At 35.6% G+C, this 17,498-nt stretch overlaps 1 protein-coding gene across 2 annotated transcripts in view; it reads left to right on the forward strand.

Moving 5' to 3' along the window:
- The first annotated feature begins 349 nt into the window (after positions 1 to 349).
- Positions 350 to 17,498, forward strand: part of LOC118179574 (echinoderm microtubule-associated protein-like CG42247) — a 106,220-nt gene continuing 89,071 nt past the window's right edge. For both annotated transcript variants that reach the window (XR_015040599.1, XM_085814665.1), the window contains exons 1-3: positions 350 to 472; positions 3,466 to 3,908; positions 4,990 to 5,175. Coding sequence is in view for 1 of the 2 variants with exons in the window: in XM_085814665.1 (XP_085670791.1) it covers positions 457 to 472; positions 3,466 to 3,908; positions 4,990 to 5,175 (645 nt within the window). In the remaining variant the exon portion in view is untranslated. The remainder of the gene's footprint in view (positions 473 to 3,465; positions 3,909 to 4,989; positions 5,176 to 17,498) is intronic.

Genomic DNA, 17,498 nt, shown 5'->3' on the forward strand with positions numbered 1-17,498 from the left:
GAACCTTAACTGAAAGGAATAAACATAAGTCATCTGTAACTTAGAAAGCTTAAACGCGGTTCGCTTTAAGTGCTTCCCTTAAGTTAAATTAGATTAAATCTTAGATGCTGATCTGTTTGGAATTTTTTTACCTCAGTTTTTTGTTCAGAGCGTTTACAAAGTATGTTTACAGATTGTGCGTGATCATGATCGTTATTTTTCGCAGCACTATTTAGAGCAACATTGAAGTAAAAAACTTGAGTGGGACGGGCGCTTAGCATCAACCAAATAAACAATTATTGATGGGTGATTCTATGGCAGAGTCGTTTCCCTAGGAACCACACTGTCTTTTTCAAACCAGAGCAAACATTTGGCAATAACGGCAATCCGCATTGTCACGAAACAAGAACTAATCGATGCATTGCCGGATTCCTGTGGACCGCTGGCAGAAAAGACCTCGAGCTCCTAGGACAGGCAATGGAGAGGAAAACAGGTAAATATCGCTTTGCAGTTTTTTGAGCATGCTTCTGTCACTTTATATCTCAGCTAACGCTTGCCATTTGTGAAAATTTGAGGGAACTGTAATCTGACATTTGTAAATACCACTTTACAATCTTCGTTCGGTTTCTAACTCGGTTAATACTTGCTGTTTATATAAAATTTGAGCGCAATATAACCTAATTTCGTAAACATCCCTTTGAAATTTTTAGAGTATATTTCTGTTAGTTCCTATAACGGCTGATACTTATTTTATATATAAAATCTAAGGGCACTGCAATGTAACCTTCACAAATATCTCTGATCAATTTTCTATTGAGTTTCTGTTTCGGCTAATATTTGTTATTTATACAAAAATAGAAGGGATTGCAATTTGGTAAATACTGCTTTGCAAGTTTCTGCCACGTTTTATTTCGGCCAGTATTTTACATTTATATAAATGACATTAATTTAAATGTATGCTACTTATATAAAATAAGACATAATTGTGACTGGCTATGATAAGCTGTGAAATTATTGTGTAATAGCGGGGAATGGAGCGCTTTATCATAATGAGAAAAACGCCTCTAATGTAATATTTGTAGTACAAGATATCTTGTACTGGTCCACTTCATAATTGCTAACTCTTATGTTTTTTGTAAACCAAGAGTATATTTCTGTACAAGAATAAAACACAGTACTCGGATGTCTTGTATGGAGGTGGAGTCTTGAGGTATTTTTGTGGGATAGTAAATTCTCGACATTGTCCTTCTTATAAACAGGAAGCGTTTTGATAGGGCAATAAAAAAAATATGAGATGTTTTTATCATAGAGGACAAACTCTGTTCATATGATTCTGGATAGAGCTGTTCATTTTCTGCGTGTCATTTTAGTCCATATAATTTAAATCACAACCGCTATTTGTTTTCATTTTATTTGCTATCTATATACAATAATGTATTGCATTGATTCGAGCGCAAAATGGTCTTAGGTATATTAAGACAGTTCTTATTTCTGAAGGTGATTTTGTTAGGGAAGAAAAAGCTTGAATATAAAGCAGTTTTACATATTCGAACTAAATCATTTGAAGATTTTAACTGTTAACTAACATTATATCTATAGGTAAATTAAGCATACGTGTTTTCGTTTTATGATAAAAATTACAGTGATAAATAATTTTAAAACTTTTTTATGTATTAAGGGCTCATATATGCGTCGGATATGCTTCGCTAAAGGGCATTTTAAGTGCAAAAAATACTCTCAGTCTAAAATTTCGGATTAAGATTTAATAACCTAAAAAGGTAATTTCATTATTAAAACTGTCGCATTATGCGGGTTAAGGACTGAAGTGCCCTGAAAATAAACTGTTTAAAGTAATCAAAGAATGCAAGTTATTTGCTCTACAGGTCTGAAACTTTCTTGAAGGTATAAGGTCTTTGCTAGGTCAATGCTCATGGTTCATCGAGTTTCCAATCTTACAACTATGGAAAGTTATTCAGAAAAGAACAAACAGAGTTTAACGAATATAAAGTAAAAATTGATATAAAGTTTACATAAATTTTGCAGAGTAGAAGAATTAGAAATATGAGGAAATAGAAATTTGCAAATGGAACCACTTAAGCTGTAAGGATCCTAAGTTTTACTAACGTTTATTTTATTTTAAAACTGTACTATCACTTCTTATTTTCTACTTCCGGCCAGAATTAAATGCTTTAACTTGTTTATGCAAATTGTCTTGCTAACGCTAAGTGCTTAAGTTGTGGCTTTTTGCCAAGAGAGAGAGAGGAAGGAGTTATAGGAAGAAAGCCGCTTGCGACTGTAGTTTTACGAGTTTTCACTCTGTTGCTGGATGCCTTTAAGGCCAGAGGTTTAGCCCTCTTGTTAATTGCAGACGTATTGTAGTTTCAGCAGCTCGGCGTACTACATACGTACCTTTCTTTAAATAAAGGCCAATCTTAGTGCTAGGCATTTGTATATTAATTCAAAGTTAGTTTTTAGTTAGAGTTAGTAGCTTTTATATTCTTACGTTCAAACCACAAGTGGTTGGTTTCTGTATCCCGAAGTTCGGGAATACCTGTAAAGTATTGAAAAATAAAGGGTTTCGTATACCCTTCCTGCTTGTATTGTCTACTTCACACATTCTTGAACATAGCTTGAGTAAGCTACCTGTTCCTATTCAGGACCATTCATGTTTCCAAAGCAAATCAAGAGGAATACAAGTCCTGATAAAGCAACTGAATTTAAAGGCAGTACATTAAATTACTAAAGAATGGGAAACGAAAGTAGGTGATAAAACTAGGGGGAGGAGCTATTAGACACAGAACTCGGTTATCCCTAAAGCTGCGGCAGCGATCGGGATCCCACTTAGCATAGTAGGCGATATTTGGTAAATTTATATTTATTTTTGTGAATTTTGATATGATAAGGTCCCGAGCCAGTGATTATATTACCGCGATTCTAGAGTGGCTAGAGGTAAACATAAAACGTACAAACGCACAACAGAAGCAACATTAAGAAAAAGTTTCATAGTCGTACAGAAACCAATGCACTAAAATAGCCTTACAGTATATGAATATCATAGAAATGTAGTAAAAAAAAATAGCAGGGGATTAAACAACATAATTATTGTTGAGAAAAAAAAAGAAAGAAAACAACATAATTATTGCTCCAATAATTATTGTTGAGAAAGATGATTTGAAAATTTGGAGAGTGATGAGTACAGAAACATCTATTTGGCACTGATAATCATGACAATGGGATAAATGTGATGATCAAAGATAAATAAAATGTCAGAAACTAAAATTCGGGTCTAAAAGAGCTCAGGACTAGAGTTTTCTCTGGCCATGAGACTTATTTTCTTAGAACAAAATTTTTAATACTAAGTAAAAGCAACACCTTTTGAGGAGTTAAAAAAGTTTAATTTATATACCGGTTAATATAGTACACTTTTTACTAATTTTTATTCATGAAATTCCAGTTCTAATCTCAAAATCTTTTATTAATTTGCAGTGCCAAAATCGACTCTGAAAGTGCCCATAAACAGACGCAAACTGAAAGAAACTGAAAAGGCTCGTCGAGTAACTTTTTACCGAAATGGTGACTATTTTGATGCAGGAGTCAAAGTTGCCCTCAGAGGATCTAGACCATTTCCCACTTTGCCTCACCTTCTTGATTACCTCAGCCAAAAGTCGCGCATGCCTGCCAAGAAGCTTTTTGCGGCTACAGATGGCCGTCCGATTAAATCCCTGGAGCAACTGGAAGATGGTGCATTTTATGTCATATCTTCAGATGGAAAATTCGAGTCTTTGCCGTATGGCTCAGTGCCCCCACCGAAAACGTCACATGTCGCTGATGCACTGCCAGTCAGACAAGAAGATTTACAATTGTTTCGCCCGGCGTCACGAACTCTTGGGAAGAAGAAAAAGAAGAAAAAGAAAGAAATTGAACAATTGGTAATGTATTGAACAAATCCAAATTTTTAAAGATAAAACAATAAGAAATTCATCATCTTGTAATGTTTGGCCTCAGCTAATATCCCCTTATCCTTACCTTGCCTCATAAACAAGTGCGACAACACCTACTATGAGAAAACAATGCCTTATGAGTTGTTAGAAAACTTTAAAACTTTATCTCATATACGGGCTAACATAATGCAAGTTTTATTTTAGTTTTGTATATAAAATTCAGATTACATCCTCGAAATGTTTATTACTTTTCAGTGCTAATATCAGCTCCAGCAGTCCCATAACAAAACGAAAGCTGAAAATGTAGGCAGGCTAGAATATGTGCCTGGTACTCATTCATTTTGACTTACTTATACGCATTTAATCTCATTAAAAATTAAGCAACCTTATCTTGCATCTCTAAATCGAAATTCTACTTGAAGTTATCTTAATTGCTTTACTAATTTAGGATACGCAATTATCAAGCCGAATTACCGGATCAAGAGGAACAAGATTTTACAACAAGTTAATTAAATTAAAAATTTAGCAAGAGGTTTAACCTTTTGAGACCGGGGCTTTGGTAGCAGTAAAAGCTACTAAAGGACGGAGAATCTTGAACCGAATGCTTTCCCCCCTTTAAGAAATCACCTCCTATTTGCAACAAAGATTTTAGCTTTTTAGTTTTAGTTTAAACGCCTTCATGCCAGTTAACAGATAAAAACACTACGAAGACCTAACCAAATGGTTTCATCATCTTTTACGCAAAGGAGTTACAGTCTTTGGGATAAGTTCCATTGTTGATTTCCTGGTTATGAGGACATAATTCTGACAGGTTTGATAAGTACGTTTATTTTAGAATAGATAATTTTTCTTACAGTTCTATTTCTGCTTGGTTTTTATCAGAATACTATATGCAAATATGTCATATATATTCGTAATATGCGCAAATATGTCAGTTATGCAAGAGTTTACTTTAAATGATGCGTTTCTGAACTGCAACTTATACTGAATTCTACCGATAATAGCTTCAAATTTTAAAATATGCTTGCCACTTTTGGGATCTTTTCAATTTAAAAAAGAATCTTTTCAGCTCGATCAGCCAATAGGCCGTCGAGAAGGACGCCTTCTGACCATCGCTGCCAGGGAAGGAGGAGCCAGAGCGACTTTACTTTTCAACGATCGAAATCCACCCCCTTTCGAAGACGTACTTCGGGATTTCGGCCGGGCTTTGGGACTGGGCCATGTCCACAAGATGTCCACACCTTCCGGACGACAAGTAAGAGCTCACCAACAGAGTTATATTAGAATGCCTTTTATCAAAACTAATAAGGTTGGAAAATTTTTGGATAACACGTAGTTAAGTTTATTTTCAAAATAAATAGACATAATAATCTATTTTTACAGATCTCATTTTCGACAATAACACCATTTCTTAACAAATTTAGAATGAAATGAGCATCTACTATAAACTTTTTTATTTAAGTTAAAGAAGGAGAATAATACACTAAGATTCTCAGTAGTGTATTTCTCAGTTACTGTAGAAAGTGACGAATCTTAAGAACTAGTCAGCGAATAATCATTTAAGTTCGTGTAACAAGAAACAACAAGATGGAAGGATAACTAACCCTTTATTATTCCAATAAGATTTAACAAAACTCCGCCTTGGAGTGTACAATCAAAGCCGAAACTTGGGCTTGAACTTAAGAGACTAAGAAATAAACTAAAACTAAGGTTAACTAAAGAGGTATAGCCGAAGCTATCAAGATTCTAATCGAGTTGGCCCCTTAACTCTATTTGACTACGAAGCTTATCAAGGGCTTGAGTACGGCCGAGCGTAATAACAGCTTTGAGAGAGAGTAGCCGAAAGGCAAACGCGCGCTAATCAGAAACTTTGATTCTCTCTAACTCTGCAAGTAGACTTAGCGTTTAAATACCGCTCCTCCTCATTAAGTATTCAGAATGATTCCAAAACTACGTTCTCGCCGAAAATAGTAAGTTGAAGTTAAGAATTTGACAGGAAAGGAACTTAAAATTTAACTGTTAATAAAATTAACATAATCCTTACAACTCATCTGCAATTATAAAAAATGTGTGCAATGTCTCACAAAAATAAATGAAGATTTTCAATTTAGGAAAATAATGTCTATTTGGTTGAATGTATTTATGAAATTTTTATAAATACATTCAACCAGATAGATAAAACTTGGTTTTCTTTGAATCACGGGATTCAAAGAAATAATTTGAATACTAAAATTTACATAGTATTCTTTTTATACTAAACTTTTTTCTAAAAATAAAATATTGCATTTAAAAATTAACATTTTTCCTTTAAGAGCAGAAAGAACATGTATCATTTATTTATGATATTATTTTGTAATCAGGTAATAGGGGTAACACTAAAATATATTCCTTTTAAACTCTTGTATAAATTTAAACTCTGATATTAAACTGTTCCTGTAAATCTGCTTAGCTAACGATACTTCTTACAAAGTTATTCGTTTTGGACGTTTGCAAGTTAGTTTCTGAAGTATTTATGAGTTTCACTCACAAGCAAATTAGAATTATTAGTTTTAATATCTCTACATTTAAATAAATAACATCTTATACAGTCACTCCTGGCGATTTAGAGCTAAACCTAAATTTTATACAATTAAAAATAGTTTATAGTTGATAGCTGACAGCAGCCGAGGGCACGTGTGCTTTACCGTGGGGTCAACAGGTGCTGCTCGTCAACTGCAGATTTATGCGAGTTAAACAATTTTTCAAGATTTGAGACAACCAAGATTTGAGACAACAGTACATGTGTCTTGCATTTATGACGATGAAGTGCTTGTGATGAATTACTTTGATGAATATTTGCCTGGAATGTAATTTATAAGAGAATTTGCAAAAGGAAAACTAATGACTAATAAATTTTAAGGAAGTGAAAGACCTGAGGCAAAAGAACAAAAGAGGTGAAAACTGTTGACGTAATGAACTTATCAAAGACACATGACAAAATTAAACTGACTTGCCTTTTTGAGGATTATAATTTTACAAGAACAGGTTTCGCTCAAATACGGCACCTGATTGTTTCTTACCAACTAAGCACTTAAGTTCACGAACTCGCACTGTAAATGGGAATACTCGAACTAATGCAAATGGACGCTAACATTTTCCGGGCTAGCAGGGTGGCGTTTTTTCTAATGAGTTGTTGTCTGTATAGCGTTTAAATCTATCCTGAGCTTTTAATTTGCATAGCCTTGTGGGCAAAGCTAATACGTGTGACTTAATTAAACCGACGATAAGACAATATTCTTTGCCTTATCTTCGGTTTAACTTAAGATTAATTGCTAGTAAAAACTTAATAATATTATCAGGTTCTGCGTTCCTCCTTACTTGCTTTGGGAACATTAAATGTCCTGACTCGGAACAGGGAGCTTACTAAAGCTATGTTCAATAAATTTGGGAAATAGACAATACAAACAGGAAGGGTATACGAAACCCTTTATTTTTCTCTCTATACAATGATTTCCGGACTTCGGAATACAGAGACCAACCACTTGTGGTCTGAACGTAAGAATATAAAAATATTAACTAAACTCTAACTAAACTTAACTTTGGATTAATCAAACAAGTGCCTTCTCCAAGATTGGCCGTATATTAGCAAAAAGCCGTATGTAGTACAGAGAACTGCTAACACTACGATACGTTTAAAATTATCAAGAGGATTAAACCTCTGGCCTTGAAGGCAACCAGCAACCGAGTAAAACTACTATGGCAAGCGGCCTCCTTCTAATAGCTCCTTCGCCCACCAGCGGCCGAGCGGTAAAGTCGCTGAACACTGGTAGTTCGGTCCGAGGTTCGAATCCCGCGAACGGGCTGGCTGCATGGGTGTTTTCGTGGTTTTCCCCATGTGTAACGTGTATACGAGCCAGTTTCCCTTAGAAAGTCCTCCACGAAAGGCATCCCTCCCCTTTGGCAGATAGCCCTAGTGTGCTTTGCCGTAATTAAATACACCACACCACCTAATAGCTCCTTCCTCTCTCTTGCTTGGCAAAAAGCCACAACTTAAGTACTTGGCGTTCGCAAGACAAATTTGCATAAATAAGTTAAAGCTTTTAATTCTGGCCGAAAGTAGAAAATAAGAAGTGATAGTAAAGATTTAACATAAAATAAACATTAGTAAAACTTAAGATCCTTACATACTTCCCGCAGGAGTTAATTAGTTTGAAACTGAGGTCTAAAACGACCTTGTTGAAAACTTTTAGCTCTAGAATCTAACGCGAGCCCAATCTTTTACAGACATTTCTTACTAGAAACTAGAAATTTAAAAAAAAAGTCGTTTTTACATTATCAACTCCATGGACAATTACTTTTCATCTGTACTGTATCTAAACAGGAGTTCTTAGTTGAAATTTGGTTCCTTCCAGATCTCTGGAAGGAAAACTAGTTTAATGAAATGTTACACAATTAAATGGCAAGTAACATGAATACTTATATTTCTCTTAACATTCTTATTTCATTCATGACGTTATTTAATTATCTCCCCGTGCTCTCTGGCATGTGTTGTAAAGGAAAACACCAAACAGGAACGTGTACAAGTGTACACGTTTAGTGTGGGTACAAGTGTTCAACACTACCGCCTGCAATCAAAACACTAACGTGTTAAGAGTCAACATAACAAGACCTCATAACACACCTTATATTCATCTCTAAACCCTGAGGTACTATTCCGAAAGTGGCTAACTCTGAAGTGTAGCGTCAGAGAGCCTAACTGCATTCATTCAACCTTTAACACATATTCACAATACTTTTCTCTTTTTTTTTTTCAGTCACACGAATAAATTTAAAATTTTTGGCATTACTTTCACTTTTACCATATCACAGTATTTCTTAACATTTAAAATAACAGTTCACATTGTATATAAGAACATATTAACATGCCGTTAATTTTACGCATTTTAAAACATACATTAGTAGTACATTGTGAACTTCTATTCTTTTCCAAGCAAGTGCCAATTCTTCTACATTGAAATACTACATTTCAAAAGTCTTTCAGACTAAAACTTCTTTCTTGCCAGAATCTTTTAAATAAAATTTTATACAATAACTTTTACAATATTCAAGTATTTACACATTCCTATTATACATTAATTTTAGTTTTACTCGCGAGTAATTGAAAAACATAATACCAAAATAGGTAACAACTCATTTCTCGCCTTTTTGGCGATAAAGGTAGACCTCACATGAGGTAAAACGTCTTGAATTCTGCCACTTGCAGTAAGAATGAAATATTACCTTAAGGTTTCAAAGTAACTTAAAGTTTTACTTATCTTTGTGATATTCGGACATCCTTTTTTCTGCTTAGTCCTGGAAGGTAGCGAAGACTACGGTTTGGTTTATCTTCCTTCTTGTGCGGGTTCGCCCTTCAGTTTCTTACTCCATGAGCTTTCTTTTCCTTCCAGTTTGGTTACCCTTGAAGACCTTCTTTTTAGACTCTGCCTGTGGTCTCAGCCGTTTGATGGCAGCTGGTCTTGGCAGAACCGGGACAACTCTTTCTCGTTCCTGCTTGGATCTCGTTGCTGGCTGTTCAAATTTTCCTTGTTTCTTTGCCTCCGCAGCTGGTGTTCCTTCATCAATTCGTCGACATTTGCTGCGTAGACTCCTGTCCGATGGGTAGATCTTCCGTTTTGGAGCCGGGTTATAGTTGCCGTCATTTCTCCTGGCTCTCTTTGCATTCGTCGTACTTCTCCCTTCTTCATTCTGGGGGTGGTCGTGCTCTCTCTTTTCTGGTCGGTGGAACGGCTTCTTTCTCTTGTTACTTTCAATTTTCCAACGGGGAAACTTTCTTTTCTATTGCTCCTGCCTCCTAATGGCTTGCCCTTGTGATTGTCGTTGTTCCACCTCTGGAGCTTGTGCCTGCAGTGCCTGCCGTGCCGGATCCTGCAAAAGATCTTTAAATATTTGCATTTTATTCCGATTATAGAATGGTTTTATCTGGTCAATGTTTGCGGAGCATGTTTCACCATTCCTGGCTTTTAACACCACTACAGCGTGAGTTATTTTTTCTATGACATATGGTCCTTCAAATCGTGGAAAAAATTTGGCAGTTTTATCTTCTGGTGCTGAAGAAAGTGAATGCTTAATTTTTAACACTTCATCTCCTACTTTATAAGTTACTCTCCGTCGTTTCATATCATAATAAAGTTTCTGTTTTCTCTGTGCTACTTCAATGTTCTTTTTTGCTTCTTTAATTAATTTTTCTATATCGCCCATTTTAAATTCTGGGGCTCTTTGTTGAACATAAAATAATTTATCTAACGGCGTTATAATCTTTCTGCCTAAAAATAACTCAGCAGAAGTTTTGCCCGTTGTATCATGTTTTGCGGTCCTAAGGGCGAAAGCTAATTCATTGACATAGTTATCCCAGCTTTTATGAAAATTTTTAACATAACTACGGATAATTTTCACTATATTTCTATTGACCCGTTCCGCTATATTTGATTGCGGCCGATACGGGACCATTTTTAAATGACGTATGCCCAGTTTTTGGCACATGTCTTCAAATATATTACTTACAAATTGAGGACCATTATCCGATATAACTTTTAGGGGCGCCCCGTATTTTAAAATATATTTATTTAAAATAGAATCAGTAACTAATTTCGCGGAGGCTCGTTTTAAGGGAACAATTTCGGTAAACTTACTAAAATGATCAACCATAAAAAGGAGATACCGACTTTTATTTAACTGACTTTTTGGGAAAGGGCCCAATAAATCGGTGCCAATTATTTCATTTGGAAATTCGGATTTAATGCTATTTAGAAACCCGGCCGGGCGAAAATTAATATAATTAACTGCTTGACATGTTAGGCAGGACTGGACATACGCCCTTGTTAACTTTTGCAGTTCAGGAAAATAAACTGCTTCGCGTACGCGTTGGATGGTTTTTCGAATACCAGCATGAGAAGGTAAAGGGCAGTCGTGTAACTCCTGCAGTATATTTAATCTAAGACTAGCTGGGATAACAGGTCGAAATTCGTTGTTGGAATATGTATTTTTTGTATAAAATAATAGACCATCTATTAGTTCGTAATGGGCCGCCCTATTTCTTATTGCCCCAATATCTTGGTGGCTAAAATTTTCAGGATCCTTTAAATACTCATAAATGTTTTTAAATTCAGGATCCTTATCCAGTTCGGTTATTACAGTTTCTCGGGAATTTATCGTACATGCTGTGAGCATTGCCACCTTTACAGTATTACCTTCTTCATCTATTTTAATTCTGGATAGGGCATCTGCTACGATATTTTCCTTTCTGGGGGTGTGCTTGATTACCAGATTATAATCTTGTAACTTGAATGCCCATCTTATTAACCTTGGGGATAAGTTTTTCCCTGAGTACAATCTAGTTACCGCCGCATGATCAGAATACACTGTTATTGGCGCCCTTCCAAAATAGACTCGGAACTTTTGCACTGCTAACAGAACTGCAAGTGCCTCTCTCTCAGTCGCGGAATAATTTCTTTGTGTTTCATTTAAAGTTCGACTAAAAAATGCCACGGGCTGCTGATTTTGCGAAAGTACCGCTCCTACCGCATAAATCCGCTGAAATTTCTAAATTCTTATCATTTTCAGGAAATTTCAAAACAGGGGCTTGCGTTAATGCTTTCTTTAATTTTTCGAAAGCACTATTGGCTTCGGCCGTCCACGAGAATCTTGCCTTTTTCCTTTTTAATTTTAACAATGGTTCAGCAATAGCTGCAAAATCTTTTATAAAGGACCTATAATATGAACAAAGTCCTAGAAAAGAAGAGAGCTTCTTTGCCGTATTTGGCGGCGGATACTTTTGTACAGCGATTATTTTTGATTCGTCTGTCTCGATTCCTTTCTGAGATATTTTGTAACCTAAATATTTTAATTCAGGGGCTTCAAATTTGCACTTTTCGACATTAACTTTTAGACCGGCCTCATTTAATAATGAAAACACCTGTCTTAAATCCTGTACATGTTGGTCCAGATTATCACTAGTAATAATGATATCGTCTAAATAGATAAATGTGGACTTTCCAAGAACAGGCCTTAGCACCATGTCCATACATAGCTGAAATGTTGCCGGTGCCCCTGAAAGGCCAAACGGCATACGCAGGAATGCATAAGTGCCAGACTTGGTTATAAAAGCAGTCTTAGGCACGTCCTCCGGTCTAATCCCTATTTGAAAACAACCAGTCGTTAAGTCTAAAGTCGTCATATATTTGGTAGACGTTATGTTCCTTAGAATTTCTTCAATAATAGGTAACGGATATACCGGATATTTAGTTATGGAGTTTAATTTACGATAGTCAATCGCGAAACGCCACCTTTTTGGATGTGTTAATGGATAGTCATTGTTTTTCTTACATAAAACCACCGGGCTAGCATAACTACTTGAGATGGGCGTTACGATCTTTTTACGTAGCATATCGCCAATGTGCCATTCTATAATTTTTAATTTTTTCTTTATTCTTATCATACCGGTATGCTTTGTGGCGAACTGGCATTGAATCTCCGGTGTCGATACTATGGTTAGTAACTTGAGTAAATCCTGGAATATCACTAAATAAGGAAGCAAATTCACTTACCACTTGTTGAATTTTTTGTTGCTCTTCCTCAGGCAGGTGGTCGAGGTTTAACGTTGGTGGTTCTGTTTTTTCTTCTCGAACTGTTTTCATCGTCAGCTTAAGGGACGCTTCGTTAAAATCCAGCGTTGCTTCTGCCTCTGAAAGAAAGTCTATCCCTAAGATGACATGTGCTTGCTAATTCTTTACGATAAAAAACATAATCTTTACTTGCTCGTCCTTGATACGAACCTATAACGGTAATTTACCTATGCACTTGCATCTTTCTCCCTGCGCAGCTAACACTGTCGTATTATCCGAATTATATATGCGGTATTTACGGAAATACTTCCTAAAAAAATCTTCTGCCACACAGGAACACTGCGCGCCTGTATCCAGGAGTGCGGTGGCTGGGATGTTATTCACCAACACTTCAATCTTTGGCAGAGTCAAATTTTTTACCATCACTGTATTTAACTTGAAGGAAGAGGGATTTTCTTGGCCTTCGGATTTCCGCACCCTCCCGTCAGCAGAAATCCGTTTTAGTTTAAATCTTTTTTCTTCCTTTCCATGCCTTTCTTCTTTTTCCACTGGCCTTCAGACTTTTTTTGTGGCTTACTATTGAACTGTCGACGTTCGCCGGTTGTTTTTGGATACTCGAGTTTCCTTGCCCACTGATTCGCTTTGCTTCCGTAGCCGTGTTCTTGACTTTGCTGTGGTCTTGGCGCACCAAATTGGCTTCGTTGCTCATACTGGCGTCTTCTTTCAATGTTCGCCGTTCTTCTACTTTCAAACTGGATTGCTAGCTCAAATAACTTTTCCAGTGTAGTCGGATTCCTTAATTCAATAAAGTCTTGTACTTGGGGAAGTAACCTTGGCAAAATCACTTGAATTATCTCAGGATCCGGACGGTTTCCATACAAGAGTTTGAAGACGTGAATTTTTCTTAAAATAAAGCTTGAGAGATTTTCAATTGCTTTCTCGTATATGCTGAAAAGTTCCGCTTCTAATCTTGCACGATCTCTTACGACAAGGAAGGCTTTTACTAAGGCGGTCTTAAAATTTTCGTAAGTATAGGTGGGACTTCCCGCTTGACCCAAGAGGCTTCTGCCTATACATTTGAACCAATTAAGCGCTTGGCCCCTCAAAGCGCTGGTAGCTAAGGTGACTTTCTGGAACTCATGCACTGGATACAGCAGGAAGTGGTCATCCAATTTTTCCAAAAAACTGGTTACCGGTGAGTTTCCATTAAATATTGCTTCTGGTTTCAACGATGGGCGCATGGTCTGGACGATGTAACCAAATCCTTCCAGGGCGGCAGCTGGCATTTCTGGATTCTGAGCCGCTTCTGCAGGCAGCACAGGTTCTTCTTGAAACTCGGCCATGGTTATTCTTCTTCGTTGGGCGCCACTATCAGGTTCTGCATTCCTCCTTACTTGCTATGGGAACATTAAATGTCCTGACTGGGAAGAGGGAGCTTACTAAAGCTATGTTCAATAAATTTGGGAAGTAGACAATACACACAGGAAGGGTATACGAAACCCTTTATTTTTCTCTCTTTACGATGATTTCCGGACTTCGGAATACAGAGACCAACCACTTGTGGTCTGAACGTAAGAATATAAAAATATTAACTAAACTCTAACTAAACTTAACTTTGGATTAATCAAACAAGTGCCTACTCCAAGATTGGCCGTATATTAGCAAAAAGCCGTATGTAGTACAGAGAACTGCTAACACTACGATACGTTTAAAATTATCAAGAGGATTAAACCTCTGGCCTTGAAGGCAACCAGCAACCGAGTAAAACTACTATGGCAAGCGGCCTGCTTCTAATAGCTCCTTACTCTCTCTTGCTTGGCAAAAAGCCACAACTTAAGTACTTGGCGTTCGCAAGACAAATTTGCATAAATAAGTTAAAGCTTTTAGTTCTGGCCGGAAGTAGAAAATAAGAAGTGATAGTAAAGATTTAACATAAAGTAAACGTTAGTAAAACTTAACATCCTTACAATATTTAAAATCAAGTTTTCTTAGAATTTGTGTTATTTCAACCTTAAATCATTATTACATTCATAAAATATATACGATATGTAAATTATTTCACAATTTGCGAATCGGAACAAAAAACTATGAATTGCAGTAAAGCTAATTTCAAGTGTTTAACAGTTTTTAGAATAATAAACTTTATTTCAAGCATCACAAAATTAAAAATAGAAACAAACCAAAAAAAAAAAAAACTATTGGAAGCTCATCATGTGAAATACAACACCATATTGTCAAAACTACTGACAGAAATAGGAGACTGGATGCTTCTGTGCTTCGTTCGCGGAATTCGAATCTCGGACCGAACTACCAGTGTTCAGCGACTTTACCGCTCGGCCGCTGCTGGCCACGAAACTATACTTTGATTCAGATATAATGAACTTTTGAGTTTTAGTTTCATGAGAGTTTTAGTTTTCCATTTATCCTTTCTTTCACTTAATTTTTGTAAATATGTATTTATGTTCGATGTTGCACATCCTATCTAGTTTTCTAAACGGGCGTCACTTAATGAAGCGCGAGATGAATTCGTAAACTTCATCTTAAAAAAAAAAAAAATGTTTCCCGAGCATATGTGGATTCATAAGCACTTTCAATGGGTTCTACCAAATATTTGAAGTTGGAATATCTTCTACATGTAATATAAGTATTGTAAAAATTAATTTTTGGAAGCAAAAATTTATTTCATTTCATTGTTGCATTGTAACTCAATTAACTCCTTTGCATATTTTCAGGAACATTGTTCGCGTAATGCATGAAAATATTTCAAGCATTTTATCATAGTTTGCTAATTCTTCAACAAAGATTATCAAATGCTATTGTAAAAATCTTTATTTCATTAGCATATTTCGAGAAATTATTAGGTTTGTTTCTTGGGAAATTATTTAAGAGCCGAAAACGTTGAGCATTCTAAATTGGCACTCAAATACACTAATTTTTTATTAAAAGCTTTATGAAACTACAAGCATCGATTGTTAAATTATGCTTCCTTAGAAAGTCCTTATTTAGGTGATCAAGCTTTTCTTTTATATCTACTAAAAACATACGTCTAACAATTAATTATTATCAATTAATTCAGGAACAGTTTCTTGTTTCTCGTTCAAAAACAAATCTATTTTCTTCCCTAAATTAAAAAAATCTTTATAAGCATTTTCCACGATTTTGCCATCTAACATTGGTAAAATATATATAATATCACTATATATGTACATTATACAATATATAATATATATATATATTCAGAAGATAAATTGCTAAGAAATTCTTTAAATTGCCGATGCTGAAGAGAATGTGACGAATGTAATTTAATGTTCTTATAAATATTTTCATAACGTGATTCATGGATAATACCCGAGCACATAAATTTTGTTGATGTGTAAACAGTGAATAATAAAAATATCATCGGTTGTAATGTTTCTGCGATTTAGCTAATCCATAAGTAATTTTATAGTTCTTTTATTTTTACCCACAAAAGTAGAAGCTCCATTTCTTATTAATCCTGAAAAGGTCTCAAATTTAAGCTATTTTCGGTTAAACATTTTACAATCGCCTGGAAATATTTTATCCTTATATCTTTTAAATTTAATAGATTTAACATTTTTTTCTGTCACTTGAAATGAATCATTTTCACTGCGAATAAATATTATAAGTTGTGATTTGTTTAAGATACCTGTTCTTTCATGAAATTGCCAAAGAATATGCTTTGAATTGACTAACTTTATCTTGCAAAGTTACTATGGTTTCAGCTGAAAGTCATCAATACGACAACATGCAATTTATCGTGAAGGATTGATACTTGAAAATAATTCGCTTTGATCGGGCAAAACATCTTTTATAACTGCTTCCAAACAGTCCTTTAACAATTCGCAATCCGAAAATGTTTTCATTTTCTTTGCAATCAATATGGCAACAGAATAATTTGCTTTGACATTGGTAGATGGTTGTTGTAATAATGGTTTCGTTTAGTTTATTATGGAAAAGTGCACTAGGGCTCCTACCCTAAGGGATACCTTCATGGAGGACTTTCTAAGGAAACTGGCTCGTATACACGTTACATATGAGGAAAACTACGAAAACGTCCATGCAACCAGGTCGTTCGCCTGGATTCGAACCAGATCAGAACTGCCAGTATTCAACGATTTTACCGCTGGGTCGCAGCTGAGCTCTGTTGAAATAACGAGTCAAACATCAAACATCTTCTTCAGCTTTCAGATTTGGTCCGGTCCCTATAAATGTAACTGATATTGTAATTAAATAACTGTAAATTCATTCCTATATGTAACTGTATCCGTATCCAGCCCTCATATACTGTCCAGTAATTTCGAGAAATGGAAAGTACTAGAAATTTCTCAGCGGCCGGGGAAAACTATATAAACACAGAGAGAGCATCAATTCTCAGTTTTCAGTTCAGAGTATTGAGATCTTTGTGCGAGCTTCGCTCGTTAGATGTGCTTTGCATTCCTCTGTGTTTAACTTTCTTAGTAGTTTAAAGTGTAACTACTGTACGAGTTTTTTTTTTTTTTTTTTTTTTTTTTTTTTTGACAATTTCCAGAACTGTAAAGTGTTACTCTTGGTTAAAATAAATTTTATCGAGCTGCCATCAGTTCTGTGTATATTCAGTCTATTATGAATCCATAAGCACGCAAAAATATGCTTCTGAAGTGCGTCGTAACGTGAAAAAGATTAGGAAGCACTGATGTACACCATTAAGATGTATGTGGCCGTTGTTTTTTTGGATATGACTTCTGTCACCAAAAAACGCGTTGCACTGAATTTGCGAGTTACAAATCCATGAATTAACAGGCTAAACGTCTGTAAAGACTTATAAGGGGATGTCAGAATAACGAATATGGGTAATACAAATGACGTGAGTAAATTTGCAAGTTTTGGGGGTTAAGTAGAGTTTACCTCTTCAGTTGCCCGAGAGAAAATGATGAAACTCTGACACATTTCTAAAAGAGGATAATAGAGGAAAATTTGA

The sequence above is a fragment of the Stegodyphus dumicola genome, chromosome 4 (genome assembly GCF_044657685.1).
Source record: "Stegodyphus dumicola isolate Sdum_Otavi_A_Nest chromosome 4, ASM4465768v1".
Taxonomy (NCBI): Eukaryota; Metazoa; Arthropoda; class Arachnida; order Araneae; family Eresidae; genus Stegodyphus; species Stegodyphus dumicola.